General features: G+C 50.8%; 1 protein-coding gene across 1 annotated transcript in view; it reads left to right on the top strand.

Annotated features, from left to right (window-relative positions):
- Positions 1–9392, top strand: part of LOC128271190 (uncharacterized) — a 63876-nt gene extending 54484 nt beyond the window's left edge. Inside the window, exons 14-23 of the mRNA XM_053008632.1 lie at positions 2425–2729; positions 2793–3091; positions 5324–6612; positions 6685–7045; positions 7114–7343; positions 7403–7567; positions 7632–7840; positions 7924–8087; positions 8184–8319; positions 9341–9392. Of these exons, the coding sequence (XP_052864592.1) occupies positions 2425–2729; positions 2793–3091; positions 5324–6612; positions 6685–7045; positions 7114–7343; positions 7403–7567; positions 7632–7840; positions 7924–8087; positions 8184–8319; positions 9341–9392 (3210 nt within the window). The remainder of the gene's footprint in view (positions 1–2424; positions 2730–2792; positions 3092–5323; positions 6613–6684; positions 7046–7113; positions 7344–7402; positions 7568–7631; positions 7841–7923; positions 8088–8183; positions 8320–9340) is intronic.
- Positions 9393–18355: the final 8963 nt, after the last annotated feature.

The following is an 18355-nucleotide window of genomic DNA, read 5'->3' as shown; positions in this document are numbered from 1 at the left end:
CGTGACCAAGCAGAGCAACTTGGTACATAATGGGGTGTTCAATAAGTTTGGGGCCTGGATAAGAAAAATACATGTAGAGATCTTGAATTTCCTTTTATTTTATATTTGTGATGGGGAGAAGTGGTTTATCGTGTCCGATACCCTTGAGAGTCATAAAAAAGTTACGGAGAAAACTGTTCAATGAATACTTGACGATTGCTCGACCGTGCTGCTCGACTGCTCGAATTCGTAATCTGTTCGGACTACGACGAGGTCGCTAAATACATTTTCATGGTTTGAAATACACTTTATTATTCAGCTTTGTGCTAAATCTCTTGCAGTCACTCAACGATTTTCCAATACGATATCCTGTATTTTTTCTACGATTTCAAGGGTTGTGGCTGTTTTTGGGCGTCTTTGGCGTGGATCGTCTGTAGGACTTATGCGAGCACGTTTAAATTCACAAACGCCCCATTTAAAGGCTCGTCCACACGTAACGATTCATCGTTTCAGATCCGCTATCGCTACAATGCACACATGTCTATCCACACGCACACATATATGGAAATTGGTCCGAAATTGATGCTCGGCGCTTTAGATTTTTTTGATCTGAAACGTTGAATCGTTACGTGTGGACGAGCCTTTAATGTACTAATTGAAGGCGAAGAGTCCTTATACACTTTCAACATTCGTTCATAAATTTCCTTTGCTTTTAAATCTTCCAAGAGTGAAAATGCAATCACTGAGTGATACATTTTTTGAATGGGCAACGTAAAAGAATGTCCAATTTAACTCCCTCGATGGCTCATTCGTAGCATCTGAATCCGATTGAAGCGATTATCGTAGCCTGCTGCGGTCAGGTTCGTGGCTCCATCCGTAGAACATTCTTCTGCGCTTCGCCGATTTATCTGTTTCTCTATCCTGTATCAGTTCGAACCCTGACAGTGCTTCAATTTGAGCAAAGTTGGTGTTTATACGTTCGTTCTAATAATATTGAATATTGCAAAAAAATGCGATTAAACTATTTACTAAGGACAGTAACAAATGTCCAATAACATTGTTAAAAAAGGCTTGTCACACAATACTTTAAAACCGTCCACTCTAGCAAAAGCAAATTGCTGCAGCATAAACATTAAATTGCCTGTTATCAGCAGCACAAGGTTCCCATTTCGTCTTGGATGAAATTTGATAGCTCGAAGCTGAAACCGTGTTTCTAGAGCGCAGTTGTCAGCTTGAGGTCTTTTTTACCCTTAAGGATCGTTTCCTGTTGGTGGGTCTCGCTATCTCAATGGCAATCAATTTAAAGACCCGCTTGCAATCGAGACTACACTTAAAAGCTTGATTATAGATCATTTACTAATATTTTATATTAAAAATGGTTGTAAATATCTATCATATTGTAACACACGAAAAGGATGCAACAATGTTTGTATTCTTATTTAACTGATCAAAAGCAGTTAATTAACCTTTCAAAAAATTAACTTTAAGTAGCTTTAACACATCTCCATCTCAAGGCTGCACGCATCCCTCCAAGTTCAATTCGTTGAATTTAAAATAAAACACCCTCCGGTGCCGTCCGCGGATTCCGTCTCGCGCGTGAAAGCATCGCCGTTCGTGTCACAAACATTCACCGAGTCGACAGGCGAAAGGACCGTTAATCCGGCTTCGAAATCCGGCGGCTGAAACAGCATAAACCTACACAACCGGCGCACGTGGTGAGCTACCCGGCTCCGGCTTCCGGCGGCCGGATGTCGGCCGTTAAAGGGCTTCGCCGGAGTCGCAGGATTTATTCATTCCGCCGCTCATTCCGAGGGTTCGTTCGCCTGTGGTGTTGTAATTAATAATGCGTTCACCTTTAAGCGAAGCGAACGAGTTGATTCGAGCGCGAGACAAGCGATTGGCGATAATGGAGGTTTTTTTGGAATAACAGCAGGGGCCACCAACAATACCGGTGCGGTGGGCTTTTGGGATATGGAAATTTATATGCAAACTCCGCCCGTCCGGTGACCGGAGCGCATCCCGAGTGACCCACGGTAAACAGAACATTCTGTAGATTGGCGAAGCCAGCGAAGGGCCGTCTTCCGGGTGGCTGGCTTCATGCTGCGATTGCCGACCGGATGGACGGCACCGTGTGGTATCGGTGGGCCTGGGTCGGAAACGGTTTAATTAAATTCGCATCCATAATCCGCGTAGCGCAGCGCATTGTCCCGTGTCCGGCTGTTCGGCTTCACTGCACTGCGGACCGATTTCTTTACGATTTCCAGTGCAATAACTCCAACCCTTGCCGGTGGCCGGAAAGGGAGGGCCGAGGGCGGAGGGGTGATAGTGTAAATTAAATTTTATGCTCTGACAGGAAACCGCAACGCGCGTCAGCTGGCGGAGCATTCAACGATGCCACTTAAGATGTCATCCTTTTATAAGATTCCCTTTCTCCCGTGCTTTTAGCCACTTCCTCCGCTACCGAGCGTGCTGCAATCGTCCACCACGCCGACCACCCCTTCGCAGCAACCGAACGGAACGGCGGTCCAGCCAACGGTGAGCATCGGCATTGTGAAGCCGACGACCCCATCGATCGCCGTCATACCCTCGCCGAGCATCGAACGGGAGGAGCAGCGTGACCTGCACTGGTCCCAGAAGTCGGCCACCCTTCGCCGCCCGTCGCGGCCACTTTCGCCCTCGAAGCGAGCAGCTCGGGCCAGCGAGCAGCAAAAGCAGCAAAAGTTGCCCAAAATCGAACCACTCGTTCATCGGTAGGTCAACCGACCGCATGGCACGCCACATCCTCACCCGTTCCCCCTTCATCCCCATTGCAGTGCACCCGAAACCCCGATGAAAGCGGACTCCAGCAGCACTCCATCGTCCGGCTTGCCGGGCAGCAGTGGGCCGGCCACGCCACAGGGTGGTGGCGGTGCACCGAAGCAACCACCGACGGCACGCTTCACCGCCAAGGTCGGCTCGCCCGGCAACGGAGTCGGCGAGCATGGGCCGCTACCGCAGGCGCCGATGGCCCCGGCGGTAGAGGACACTCGCGGCTCGGAGGGCAGCACCACCGAGGACTACGTAACCTGCACGGACACCTCGAAGCGGGGCACCACCGCCGCCGGAGCTAAAGGTACGGGACACAAAACGATCCACGCCACTAGACCGGCCAAACCCGCCACAGGTTCGCAACCCGACTTCTTACACTTCGCACGCTCGCTGTTCCGTTCGCTTTCCGTTCTGCGTTCTGCCCGTTGTGTTTGTGTATGTGTTGTTGTTGCTATTCCCACGCTCCCACCGTGTTCCCCGTGTCCCCTGATGTTACTGTTGGCCACTTTCACCGATCCACCCAGTTGAGTGGAGGGCAAACAACTCGGCCCAACTCATCAGCAGCACGGCCCACTCCTGAGCCTGAGTGCCCGCCACCATTTTGTTATCCTTTCCATAGTGCGGGGCACACAAAAACGCGATCTGCGTCCATCTGTCAGCGAGCATCGGTTAATGAATCGTGCATGGCATTCATTCAACACCGAAAGCAAATCGATAACTGTCAATCGGCTCATCGGCATCGGTAGAGGACCCTCGCGGCGGCGGCCAATATGATTCATGACGCTTGTTCATGAATATTCGCGACCTTTGCCACTCGACTGAAGCAGAAGTGTGCTCAAATGTTGCGCGACGCCCGCAGTTTTGCGTCACTTAACCCACCCCGACCGGCTGCTCCTGATTCTGATTAAAAACGTTGCAATTGGATCGGGCGGTGAAAAGGGCCGTTGCAGAGCCTTTCCGTTTTGTTTGACGCGTTTTGTTAAAAGTTTGATCTGGAAAACGCTGTCAAGAGGACAATTGTCAGCATTCGGGCCTAATATCACTAGAAATCAATTATTTTTGCGTGAAGCTTAAACCATCTTTTAATTTTATTTAAGATCGTTTTGTTCTATAATTTGTTGACATGCCAACGTAGCTTCATAGTGCTTCTCTCATAGAAGTTTTGGTCCTTATTGGCGAAAGCCTGTAAATAACATCTCTTCTATTGGTCCATTCTGACCCTTTTCTGGTCAATCGCTAGCTTCAATCGATCCAGTTGTTAAAAGTAGAATACTGAATTTAGCGTCTATGCCATACGGAAGCAACTCATAATAAATTATTCCTTTCAAGTCCCACCAAAGGCACAGTAGAACCTTCCTGCCCTCGATCGATTTTATCAACATTTTCGTCGTAAACTAGCAAACGCATAGAATTGTTTGCTCGATGCTTTACGATCGATCGATAACATTACTACATGGAGAATGCTGTCAAATATTCGGATAAGGTTCATTCAATAAAGGTAAATCATGTAGAAAACACCGATTTTAACTTTATGAAAATGGGACAATGATTATCCCTGTCCATCAAGGAATAAAGTATTATTTGTGAAGTCAACTAGCACCACCTAATCAGCGTGTACCTAAATTGGTGACGTGTCGTTGTGCTACAGTTAGGCTCTATTGGCTCACCTCGGATTATTTGCCATCGCTCTTCATATGTCCTTTTTCAGGACTGCTCAGTTGTTGGCCGATGTTTGTGCGTCATCCACTCAACATCGAGTGACGCAAATGGGCTCACTCGAGCCTTGCTGGTAGCCGAATGTTGCTAAAATGTTGGAATTAGTCCCGAAAAAAATAATGTTTAAATTGATGTTAGCACTCGGACCGAGGGTGGATTAAGGCTGACGTTTCCCCGCACAGCATGGTGGATTTCGAATCGTTTTCATTTGCGCACAATGGCGGACGCAGCATAGAAAAAGCCCGGTCCCGGCCGCGAACATCAAACACCATAATTGTTAAGTGTTAATCCTAAAGCTAATCCGCCAGTTATCACCATTATCGTTAGTGTTCCCCCGGCCGTCCCATCCACCTCACGCCCGATACCCAACTGTCCCCCGTGCGTTATGTGTGTCGCTTACTAAATTCCCCGTTATTATCCGGTGCCGGCAAAGGCGCTGCTGCTCGGAGGGTTGCTGCCGACAGCCTGTCAACCCTGCCAGGCACACACACACCCCCACACACACCCACACACACCCACAGCACACACCGATTAGCTTTGACACGTTAATTAGTCGCTTCGATTGATCATCTCGCTCCCAGTCCGGGAGTTCCGGCACTCAACGGGCCCCGGGCACGGGCTCCCGGTGAAGTCCCGCAATGGGCTTCCGGGGGCTCGTGTCCCGGCGCGTTGCAGTGTTCCGTTGTCCCATTAGTTGCCATTTGCCCATGTTTTGCTCCCCCCCACCGGGGGTTGTCAATGTCCGCTGTCAGTCGCGCCAAACGCACGGGATAATCCACAACATTCTTTGCGTTTGCGTTTTCACTTTTAAAACACGAAGCCACGACGCAGGAAGGTTCGTCGTTCGAAAGCGCCTCCTCCATCTACAGCCTGGCGCGGGTCGATGCGGTCTGCGAGGACACGGCGCCGATCGAGGCCAGCCAGCCAGCCACGTCGGTGTCGCCGCAGATCCCGGTGCCGCCACTGCCGAAGCCTTCGCCAACGCACTCCGTCAGCAGCAGTTCGAGCGATAGTTTCGGCGCCAAGAAGGGCTCACCGTCGCGGCCGACGATCGCGTCGGTCAAGGCGCACGCCACGAAGGCGGTCAAACCCGGCAAGCCACCGTCCGTGTCGGACGACGAGCGCAGCGAGAAGCGCTACTCGTCGTCCCACGACGAGCAGGAGCCAGCGGGCGCAGGTCTGCCGAAGGTGCACGGGGCCGGGGCCACGGGAACCATCGCTCGCAGTGCTCGGCGGGGTCGCGACTGGAACGAGGAGGAGCGGCGCCGGAAAAAGAGCACCTTCAAGCTGGAGTTCGACAAGGACTCGATCAAAACGTACACCACGCCGATGCTGCGCCAGCCGAGCCCGGGCTTCAAGAAGCTGTCGCCCGAGGACAAGAGCGCCCTCAACGTGCTGGACGGGGCCAGCCCGAGCAGCAAGCAGAAGCGCTTCCGACCGAAGACCCGCAAGTCGCCGCGGGCCCGCAGTGCGGTCCCGGAAGACACCGGCACCTCGGGCGGTGTCTCCAGTGGGACGTTGCCCCGTCGCAGCAAAACCCCGTTGGTTCGATCCCCGGACAAACCCACGACGACGACGACGCCTACCACGGCCGCCGTCGGGATCGTCGCCACGGTCACACTGGCCACTCCTGTGGTGGCTGGCCCGCCCAATAAGCTGAGCCCGTCGCAGTGCCAGTACTATTCGCAGATTCGAAGTCCGCCCTCTGGCGGTTCTCCGCGGAAGCAGAAGATTTCGCCCGAGAAGCGTCTCCAGGCGATCTCGACCGAATCCCTGCGCTCGGTGTCACCCGGTTCCGACTCGGTCTTCTACAGTGAAGCCGACGCCCTGTCCCACTCCGAGCAGGTCCACTGTTCGCACTGCGGCAAGGAGGTCGAGGTGGCCAATCTGCCCGGCGAGTCGGAGGAATCGCTCCGGACGCTCGACTCCACCGACGGTGGGGATCGGCCGGACATCGTGCAGCCACCGGAGGGTTTCGCTGACTCGCCCGAGTGCACCCGGACGCCGCACCACACGCGCCTCTACAAGAAGATGGACAAGCGGTTTCGGTCCGAAGACCGGCACATTGACCGGCGCCACTTCAAGAGCCGCCAGGAGTACCGGGCCAAGGTGAGTGGTTAGTGATCGATCACCGGGCGTGGCCTAGATCGCTGATTGCCCCTTTTCCCGACCCACACATAGAGTGAAGAGCGTGGCAAGGAAGACGTGGAGCCGAACAACCTCCGTCCGGCTGGATCGTCCCCGTGCGTGGGACCCGGTGGCCACGCGGAGCATCCGGTGGCGGCCGAACCAGAGCAGGGTATCTACCACGGGAACTATCGAGCCGGCCTGTGGATCTGTATCGCCGATCGGGACGTCTGGAGGCGCCACGAACTCCCGGACGGAAGTTTCGAGCGGCCGAAGGAGGTCGGTTCGGGCGAGCGCCGCGGATCGACCGACTCGGAGCGGGACTTTCGGAAGAAGTACCAGGCGATAACGCACCGGCTGGTGCACCGCAAGTCCTGCGTCGAGATGTACCGACGCCAGAACAGCAACAGCTTCGGTAGGTCCCCGTGCGATCCGTGAATTGATTGGCGGGGTCTCTGGAACTGATCTCTTGGTCTCTTTCAGACACCGACAAGACGGTGGTGGTGTGCCGGAAGTCCGGCGAATTTGGGTTCCGCATCCACGGCTCGAAACCGGTCGTCGTGTCCGCCATCGAGCCGGACACGCCGGCCGAAAGCTCGGGTCTGGAGGTGGGCGACATCGTGCTGTCGGTCAACGGGATCTCGGTGATCGACAAGAGCCACTCGGAGGTTGTGAAAATTGCCCACGCCGGTAGCGACACACTGGAGCTGGAGGTGAGTCTTGGGTTCGGGGGTTCTAGATCCGGTCTGTAACTGAGTTTCGGTCCCCGCAGGTTGCCCGCACGATCGGAGTGCTGTCACCGCTCGAGGACACCACGTCGCATCCCTCGATCTACACCGGCACCCTGTGGCGGTACTGCTCCACCGACGGCAAGTGGGTTCGCCGGTGGTTCTCGCTGCGACCGGACCATTGCCTTTACTACTACCGATCGGATGTGGTAAGAAACCTAGCGCCGAGTATTCTTTCGACGATAATCATCTGGGATTACCCCCCGGGGGCAGGATAATCAACCGATCGGTGCGATCATGCTGACAAACCACAAGATCCTGCGCAACCCACCGGAACCGGGCAGTCGACCGTTTAGCTTCGTCATCGACACTGAGGAAGGCGTCAAGGTGGAGCTGTCCGCAGACAGTGACGAGGCGGCCAACCGATGGATCGCCATCATCAGCCACGCCGCCCAGCAGTGTGACCCGTGGTTGGAGAACAGGTACGTGTGGGACATCACACGTTCTGCTCCTCTCTCTCTGATTTATGACGAGATTTTATGGTTTCTCCGTTTCGACCGACCAGTGCCCGGAACCTGCGGTTAGCAGCGGCAGCCATCAGCAAGGCGGACTGCAGCGGACCGTTGGCCAAGCTGGGCAGCAAGTGGCGCTCGTGGACCAAACGCTACTGCGTGCTGAAGGATGCCGTGCTGTACTTCTATCACGACGGCACGAGTAAGGTCGCCATCGGTGAGTGTTGAACGCGCCTCTCCAGGGAGTTCCATTGTCTTTATGTTGCTAATTTAAAAAAATGGCTGCTTTCGGGATTTATCGGCGTCTGCGTAGGTATGGCGTGCCTGCAGGGCTACCGTGTGCAGCCGTCGTCGGCAGGTGGCAAGAAATATGCGTTCGAAATCGTACCACCGGAGCTCAGTCTCAGACACTACTACTTCCACACGGAAACGGAGATGGACAAGAAGCGGTAAGTGAACAAGAAGCTGTCAGTCATGCGAACGTTAATGAACAACATCATCGAACAAACCATTTACAGTGAAACATGTAAAGGGAAAGATGGACTACTAATTCCTCGAATTTTCCATAATACCTCCACGAGGGCCCGATACCTTTCAAAGTTTGGATAAAGTGCTCGGATGTTTGACTGGAGTGCAGTCTTTTGGCACAACATTCATACTACTTTCTGACCTAAGCTTCCTAACGGCATATCCTTTAAATCAAAGGAAATGAAGGGTATTTTTTATTTACAGCAAATTCTTAAATTACAGTCCCTTTAAGCTTGAACTTTTGAGTGGTCGACTTTTGTTGCACTTTTGTTTTGATGTGCTGCTGTAATGTATAATTTAAAACCGAGAACCTGTTTGATGTCACTTTTTTTCAACATAAAAAGCTTTACATGACCTACATCCTGCTGATTTCTTTTGCCTTTTTTGTGTAGATTCAAGCACAGTTTGTTGTGTCGGTTCCAATTTCAAAGCCATCATTAATATCATTATCAAACCATCACATTCATCACAGGCTTTGACAAACATGCGAGTTGGCTACATTTTATGCGGTCCACCGCTGTAGTCGCACTGCGAAGAACATCCGTCATTTATTTAAACAGCAATTAACATTCACGAACGTCGAACGATCACACAGTGGCGACATTTTGTCACATGTTACGTGGGGGCAAAAAAAATACCCGTTCAATATCGCAATCTTTTATTCAAAGGGAGGACAAAACAGAGGGTGGCCATACGTTTCGCTATGCAAATTTTCCACTCTCGCCATTGTAACGCTTTCCACGTCCGGTTGCCATGGAAACCTGACACGGGCTGCCGGGCGGGCCTCCATGGAAACGATGCAATAAAGTCATCAGATGGAAATTTAATTTACGTTTCCTTCTTCTGTTTATGTCGTTCTGTTTTTTTTGTCATCCATTCTCTCCGTTGTCATGGCCTTTCTTTTCTATCTTTCTTCCCACACACGCCGCCGGAACCGGACAGCTGGGTGGCCGCCCTGGAATACTCGATAGACCGGTGGATGCGGGCCGGCTGAAATAACCTGAAACGCTACGAGCAGCTCGTATAGTACACGGCGTACGGCCCTTCATTTTGCCAATCTCCGGTGACGCCGGCCGCCGACTCACATCCGCCGCCGGCAGCATAAACACACGCGAATGGGTTTGGCTTTCGACGAAACGGACGCACGGATTTATGTTCCCTCTTCCCGGTGGGCTGGCTGGCAGCAAAGCATAAAACAGCGACTCGCCCCCCAAACTCGACGAAGCCTGTGTGCTGCGGTGTGCCTACCTTTAAGGCGCACTCGACCAATCGACCAGTGATTGGATGGGCCGGCGACTGAGAGTGACTGCTCCGCCTGTGTGTGTGTAAAGTGATGTGTGTCCTGCCGACCCGCCCGGTGGCCGGGATAAATTGATGCTGACAATTTGTGTATGTGAGTTGACAGGCGTTTCATCGTGCACAAACACACACACGCGGGCGCCGCTTTGTGAAGAACACCGAGCACCGGACATTGTTCAACCTTCGACGAAGGCAGGTAAAAGGTAAAACACATACACACGCGTGCGGGATTTCAATTTATGCTCAATATACTGGCATTTCCCCGTGATTTGCTCTTCCCGGTAGCGATCATCGCAACATGGTGGCCCCTTTCGAGGCGGTTCGCCCCTTTGTTGCTGTGACTACCTTTTTATTTTCTTGTTGGCCCTCCGAGTCGAGCTTTTGCCTTTTGTTGCCGACGTAGGCACATAGTGGACAGGATTTTCTTTTCGGCTGGGGCGGGCCGGAAAATTGATGAACATGTTTGGCTCCGGAGCCAGTATTGGGGGGGCAATAGAGACACAAACAATAGAGCCTACAAATACCGGCACCAACGAAGGCCGCAAAGGAGAAGGCAAAATGGGAGCCACGGAGCTGTAGTGTTGTAGCGTTATCAGGTTAGAATAGTGCGTCATTCGAGACCGCACTCCACCGGATCCACCGGGTGGACAGCTTCATTAGCGGCCCTGCGAAGGAGCATAGAATAAATAATTATACGACCGTTATCTTAGTCCATTGGCCGAGACGGCTGGGCGACTGTCACCACATCCGGCCAGCAAGATTTGTCGACCATCATTAGACCCGTGGTCACTAGGGCGAACTGGAACCATAGCTTTAAGGACGCGCTTCATTTCGATTGGTCGACAGGCGGCGTTTGGTGTAACAACGGCGCCTTTGCTTATGATTTGCTCCCATTTAGCAGCGAAATGCCGAATCGCGAACATTCCAAATGGGGCCACTTGCGGCACAAACTTTTGCCGAGGCAACCATTAAAAGTGTGAAACTTTATCGGTTTTTTATAGCTTTGGCACCGGGGGCCACCCGAAGGTTGCATCAGCAATATTTTCATAGCGCAGCGGAGAAAGCAAACAGAGCCCGATTCAGGGCTCAGCACTTTGTTGGGGCACAGTAAAAATAACACACTTTTTTGTGACCCGACACGCCTGATTTATGGGAAGCCGATCGGTGTGTGGCCCCGGGTGGGGCAACATGTGACCCAACCCGATGCTCTGACACTCGGTGTGAAGCACATTACACAAACACACCGCCCTTTTCGGGCAAGTAGAATCGGAACGAACGCCGTTCGTGCTAATAAAATTTAAATTGTCACCCACAACGGCCAGCTGAGAGGAAACGAGAAAGAGAGAGCAAACCCTATAGAATGAGATTAATGTTAGAGCTTTAAAAGTTTATCTTACTGTTCCCGGTAGTTAGCAGCAAGCCAGAAGCGAAGCGCAGTTTAAATTTCACGACCCATCCCGGGAAGCGCACGACGCCCTCTCGCGGGAGGATCGTTGTCAGTTTTGGAAGCGGCCTACGGTCAGAAGAAGCGGCTCGCGGAGTGCCGAACACGTTTGAGGGGCGTAGCAGTAGAAACAAACCAGCCAACCAGTTGTTAGAGTAAACCATATCAGCATATTTGTGGGCAGTAGTGAGTCTATTTATCCATAGCATCGAACAAACAGAACAAACAAACAAATACAGAGAGAGATAGAAATACATATACGCATTCAACTGTTGCGGAGACGACAGCTACGGAGCCAAAGTACCATATTTTGTAGTTCATTCGATTCATGGCGGTTCATTCTTTTTTAACGGTACCGTTTTTGTTATTCGTTCGAGTGCGACGCGTTAGAGCTAAACGAAAAAAAAACGTGATTGAACGTGTACTGGTAGTTAATATCAAAATTGATACCTTAAACAAATAAGTGATTAAAGTAAACGTAAACCTAAGAGAGAGCGTGAAGCGTCACACAGCTAAACAAAGAAACAAACAAACAAACGAATGTAATAAATCATACATCAACTCCCAGTGCCAAGAAAAGCCGAAGCCAGCAAACCCCCCGCGGCAACGGTCTGCGAAATAGTTTCCGCTGAAATCAGGTCAGTTCCAGAGTTCTAGCCTAGCACTTCCGTCGCCTATAACGGATCCTTCTGCCGGCACCAGGCGCCTCCATGGGCCACCCCTTTTGTTTATCGCTTCTTTGTTGAGCTAATTATAAAAACCCAGAACTGATATCGATACGGGTATAGAGACGACGATGGTGAATCGAACAAACAACTGTCCTTTATCTCTTCTCCGCTATTCACTTCGCGTTCCCACGGGGCGGCTGCTTGCCGTTTTTAATGCCGCTTCCCGAGGTGCCCTACATTCGGGCCAATTATCGGCTCACGTTTCATGGTTTCCTTTTCTCATCGTTCTTGTCAGCGAGGAAAACATTTTGTTTCGATACCACGCGAGAAACAACAAATCAGAAGAAAACACCCAAACTGGACGGGAAGCTCCTCCGCGATCTGGTTTCTAGTCAATGTTGCTGAAAAGATAATGATGAAAGTTTTCATTCATTTCACAGCCAGCAGTTTCCCTTTATTTTCTTGATGGGAAAACACAAATAATATCCATCTTCTTATTGGAAGCCATTCGTAAATACCAAACAAGTTTTGCTCTTGAAGCACGAATTTATTACTTTGTAGATAGAACTTTGAAAGAGTTTCCGCACACCAACCAATCGGAGCTTAAGTGGCACATTAACTGAAAGCTATGATTTGTGAATTCACTCAGCTCCATCACACTCACTGTCTCTCTCTCTCTCTTCAAGTATTGTTCCCATTGTTTCCCGGTGGGCTTGCTTGGGCAAACTCAAAGCATAAGTCTCAAGGAAAGAACCAATTTTTACGGGCTAACCACACATGGCTGGCCCATTCCGAACGGATAGTGACAATAACACGGAACCAAACCAATGCAAGCTCGCAACCGATCTCCTTCTGTCCCTCTGTCTATCTATCTGTCTGCTTTCTGGGGGCGGTAAATCCGCTTTTTCCCGTAGATAAAAAAGGTTTCTTTGCTGTTTTTACATAGCAAACCCCCCTGACCTCGCTACACATGTTTTGCCACAAACACAGAAAAGAAAGAGGAACCCAACCCAAACTCATCCTATGCCTTTTCGCGCATAACATAGAGAAAAAGGAGAAGCATATTAAACAAACACCATCACCGGAAGACGTGTGCCCGAAATAAACTCCGGAGTAACGAAAAAGAACGGACCGATAGGCGAGTTTGTTTTTGCCGATAAAAACCGATTCGGAGCCTGAGCCTGAACTGCGAAATGCTTTATCGCGCCGCGGGGCGAGCGTAAGCTGAGATGGGCGAGATGTTTAGTGTTGATAAACAAAATGATATTTAAAAAAAGGAAACGTTTTATAAACGGTTGAATAAAATTAACGCGCACATACGCAGAGGGTCGAACGGTCGTCCCGCTCGAAAGCTGCTGGTAGATTAGTCTAAACGAAAAACAGAAAACGAAATTTATATCGATATGATTGTGAGACTGTTCAGTTGAGTTGGAGTGGTTTCGTTTTTGTACTCGACAGCCGGGTGGGCGAAATGGCGTTCCTTTCTAAGAAAGATCCACGAAATGCGCCCCGAACGGAACCGATGCTCGGAAGTGATTCAAAGTTTTATTTGGATGTTACGTTACGTTTGAAGGACATCCATTGTGGCACGTTACAATGAATGGTCCGGAAAGGGTTTAGGTAAAAAGAACCGGCGTTTGTGCTGCAGTTTGTTGCAGTCGCTCCCATTTGCTCCAATTATGCTCGAAGCACTGCCAACGAAAAGCATAAACTCAATAGGGCGGATGGTGAGAAGCTTAGGATGGAAGCGCGCGGCCTCCAGAGCGTGCAGGACTTTGGACGTTGTGTAAATTTCAGGGGACAAGATCGAACCAGATGCCAAGATAGCGATGTTGATGGTAGTGAACGTGAAAACTAGCTTTGTTTCTATGTAAGTGCTTAGTGGATCAAATACTACAACAGGCCGCGTAAGAAAACGGTACACGAACTGCGTCTTGCCCGAAGCGAACGAACGGGGAACACACACTATACACACACTGCATTGAAATGAATGAACAAATTAAGCGCAGCATTCAGGGCGGAAACAAACTGGAACTCGTTTCGGACACCATTTTGTGAGGGAAGAAAATTTGCGACACTTAAATTATATATGAACCTATACACAAACTCACGTTCGCTCACGATAGTTAAACGAAGCGCCATTCACTCGTAAAAAGCCAGCCACACACCCGACGGAAGAAAGACCGAATGATGTAGAAACCCCCAATGGCCAAAAGTCACGAACGCATTGTAGAGACCAAATCCTAACTGGAAATATTATCAACCGAACGGTTCCGGAACACAAAAAAAACTGGAACCATCCATTTCAACGAAGCAAAACAGAACTAGCGGAACCAATTGTCGGGTAACCGGGCGAACGGAACAGAATAAATTGTGACTACATTGTGAAACTCACACACACTTTAGCAGAAATAAAAAAGCCAGCATGGATCGGATTCGATGAATTTTGGAATTTTGATTATTCAATTCGATTGTTCGAATGTTTGTTTTGCGCAGTGCGCCTAGCAGTATGCAATCTGATAACCTCCGAATAAGCTTCTTGCAAAAACTTCATTGCGTATCGGATTGCATACCTTCAGGGGGCTATCCGAAAGCTGGCTGAGGGTACACTTCCACTCAAAAGAGTGTGGACAAAACCGACATTTGTGAATCGTTTCAGCCGTACGCATGTTTTGGGACTCTTGGGAAAATGGGAAACATATTTTCTTTATCTTAACAAAAATCCTCTTCAGTTCAATCACAAGATTTGTCAAACGATGAGTTGTTGGAGTTTCTTCGAACTCTTCAGAGAAGTCCTTGAGAGGAAGCCCACTTGACATAATTTCCTTCGATACAGTTCCATCGTGACCGTTCGGTGCTTGCTAAACAAATATCCTGCACCATCCAGCCTTGCACAGAGGGCCACGAAGCCATGAAATCGCTCACCGAACGGCTCACTGTCAAGCCACTCAACCGCGGCGATAATCCTTGCCCGGCCCGAGACCCGGCCACCCGGCCCGGACCGGGGCCATCCTTGAGATGCAATTCCTTAACCTTCACCTCGATCGCCCACACGCTGAGAGGTCAGTCGCCCTCTGCTGCGGGGCCGGGAACGACGAAACGGCAACCCGGGATGTCCGCCCTCCAGCCAAACTCGCAAAACGCATAAATCATACGTTTCTGCTCGCCAACATATTCCTCGCGCGCGCCGTGGACGGTCGTCCGGCAGCGGCAGTCGAACGAAAAACGGACGCGACCCGGTCAGGGAGGGGGCGGGAACGTTGGGAAAAAAAAGTAAGACATAACCGAACGGAGCAGAAGGCCCCCGAAGAGATTGGGAATGAAGATGTAATCCGCTTAAAAAATCAACTTGCATTAATCGCCTCGCTCCCTGGGGCCCCGCGACGAGCCGGTGTTGCCGATTTCGGACCCGTTAGTCCCGGACGGAATGCGGGCACGGAACCGACCGACCGACCGACCGACCGGGAGAAACCTTATCACTTCCTCCGCGGGAAACCTGACGCTGCCACGCCACGGTCACTGTAATCGAATCGGTCCCCGGGAGCCCGGCAGAAATTAATCCGCCTAGCATCCGAATACATTTGATTTCGATTCGCCGGCCCGGTCCTCAGCACCGACTCGGCTTAAGCTATCATAAACGCTCCGGATCCGGCTTAAGATCCGCGCCCGGCGAGAGAAAAATAAAAATCGGTTATCGAACGTCACTGCACTCGATCGATCGGCTAGGCGCAAACCGCCCGGCTGATCCCGGGGAACAGGTTAGGCCGCGTGGCCCCGGGCAGGAGGTAAGTAAATCCAGAGAGGGGATCAGAAATAAATTGTCCCCGACCAAGGGTTTCCCCCGGGGTCCGAGGGACGATAAAATAAAGATTATGCAAATGGCGCGCCGTACGCCGCGTTTGCGCGTCCGGTTGGTCAATGAACCAAACCTACGCCACACGACCCCCGGAAAGGACACATCGCCGGAATCACCGTTGGCCACCGTTGGCTGGCGGATCGATTTCTGATACGATTTTAATGTCTCTCTGAACGATCGAGATGAGATCATTCAACGGTAGCCCCCCGGCCGGTTCAATCCGGTCCGCAGGTATCGCATTGCAACCGGAAACGGACGGAGCTGTGGCTCCTAGAACTGTGTGCGCTGATCACGTCGCCCACGTCAATCGCTGCGGGCTGCGCGCGTGTGGTAATACAATCGCCATCGCCCGGGGCCGATGCAACCAAACATGTGTCATGTGGCGTATCGCTTACCAGCCGCTGACATCCGGTAGCGTCACCCGGCCGCGCACACTCCCGGTAGCGCTTGTTTTCACGCCAAAAAGGGTGCCACACGTCGTTGGTGGCCAACCGCTACTGCCATGTGCTCGCTTTTTTATGATCGCCAGGAAGCCGATCGACTGCGAGGTGATCGAATCGAGTCAGGTTTTGTGCAACGCAACGAAATAATTCCGTCATTCCGTCTCTAGCAAGACGAAGTTTCGAAGTCCAAGACGGGACACCATGATTCTTTTCTTTTCATGGCCACGAAGGATGTTTGGCTTCCGAAACCGGGGTTCGGTGGCGACAACTACAACGCTTCAGCCCCGGAAGCCGATGGCAATCGGAGGGTCCGATTGACTTTGCAGAAATGGAAGAACCGCTCCGGGGCCCGCATGATGATGGGTGCATGTTCAAAGCGCCTACAGAAACCCCTACAGAACCCCTGCGGGGCCTGGCGATCCGAAACATGTGCGGTCTCTCCGTGTCGGCGGCGGCGGCAGAGACCTTCTTTTTCCTTCCCGAACCACGCTCCGGGGGTGAGATTTGGGATGTTCTTGGGCTGAACTTGGGTTTCATATTCCACGGGCCTAGTCTAGGGGCCCTAGTGGTCTGTTTACAGGTTCTCCGTCATTTTTTCCGTCATTTCCCGACCCCGACCCGAAACGTGTCGGACGCCGCGTCCCGTCCCTTTCTTCGCCCATGTGCATTCAAATTGGGTAATGATTTCTCGGGGCCGTTTGTTTGAAAACGGACCGGCTAATGGATGTTGCCACAGGTAGCCCAACGTGAAGGTGCGAACGAAGCCCTGGCCCCTGGCCCTGCCCGGCAGGTTGTGATGTAGCCCTTTTTTCTCGCTACCAACCACGAGCCTGGGCTAGGGCTTTATCGCACAGTAATATCTTCCACTCCCGAACTCAATTAAAGGATTTACGTCCCATGACATCGCTGTTTTGAGACCTCTAATAAACGCCCGCGGAGTGTTGGGCCGAGTCCATTTTTGATTTGTTTGATTCGAAAGGCGGAAACCCTTGCACCTCGAACACGAGATGACACAATAAATTAGCCAACGCAATGCAGTTCCACTTTGGTTAAAAAGCAGCGGAGAAAGCCATGCTGCAGGTCCGGCGGGCCGTCACTGAGAGGTCGCTGGGCTGGGTTTTTTGTTCTATTAGGTCTAGGTGTTAATTCGTGCGGTTTTACAATACATGGCACTGCTCACTAAGTATAACGAATATTTTTGAAATGAAATATGTGTTTGACAGCTACTGTCATTACGCATCTAACGCAGTATATGTTTTTTTGCTAAAGTGCAAACAACACCTTTTATAAGCATTTGAACATGTCAAGTTTTGTTCCTTGTAGAGTAGTTTTGCGGGGAGTACTTTTTCATTACTGCTTGCACGGCAGCAAAAGGGGTTCTTGTACCGAATCGTCACTGGTTATGAAAAGGGGAGTTATTACAAGAATCCTAAACGCAAAAAACCCTGCATACAGCTTGGTGAACCAGGGCCACCGCAACTAAAGCAAAATATTCCTTGCGCAAAGGTTATGCTGTGCATATGGTGGGATATGAAAGGTGTGGTATACTTTGAGCTTTTAAAACCTTATTAAATTGTTGAAGGACAATCCCATAAACCACAATTAATCCATTTGAAGTAAAGCTTTGGCCATGAAACGACGGAAATGGGATAAAAGACATGATAAGCTGATTTTAAAAAAGGCAAAACTCGATCCCACATCGCAAAACCGGTCAAAACCTATCTCGAAAATGTCGGATGGGAACTATTAACCCCCCCGCGCTATTCACCAGATGTTGCTCTTTCTGACTAGTATTTGTTCCGTTACATGAGTAACGATTTGGCAGCACAGCGGTTCTTCTCTTATGAAGGTATAGAAAAATGGGTCTCTGACTGGATCGCTGATAAGGATAAGAATTTCTATCGACACGGAATCGAGGAATTACCCGAAAGATGGGAGAAAGTCGTCGCTAACGACGGGCAATACTTTCAATAAGTTAGTTATACGTTATGTTGTTGTAATTAGGTTATAAATATTGAATAAAAACCGCACGAATTAACACCTAGACCTAATATTTGCCATTAGCCATTAGCTGTCTCGCAGTCCCTTTTCACTTCCGACGACACCTTCGTTGTGTCGCTTTGTCCGGCGAGAAAATGCTTTCCGCTTTCTCCGACGAAGGTTCTCCGTTTCGGTTTTCGCAGAATGCAACAATTAAACCCTCGGAAAGTACAAAAGTTGTACGGAAGGCGACTCGGGCTGTCGCCG

The sequence above is a fragment of the Anopheles cruzii genome, chromosome 3, assembly GCF_943734635.1.
Source record: "Anopheles cruzii chromosome 3, idAnoCruzAS_RS32_06, whole genome shotgun sequence".
NCBI lineage: Eukaryota > Metazoa > Arthropoda > Insecta > Diptera > Culicidae > Anopheles > Anopheles cruzii.
This window is presented reverse-complemented; position numbering and strand designations above follow the sequence as displayed.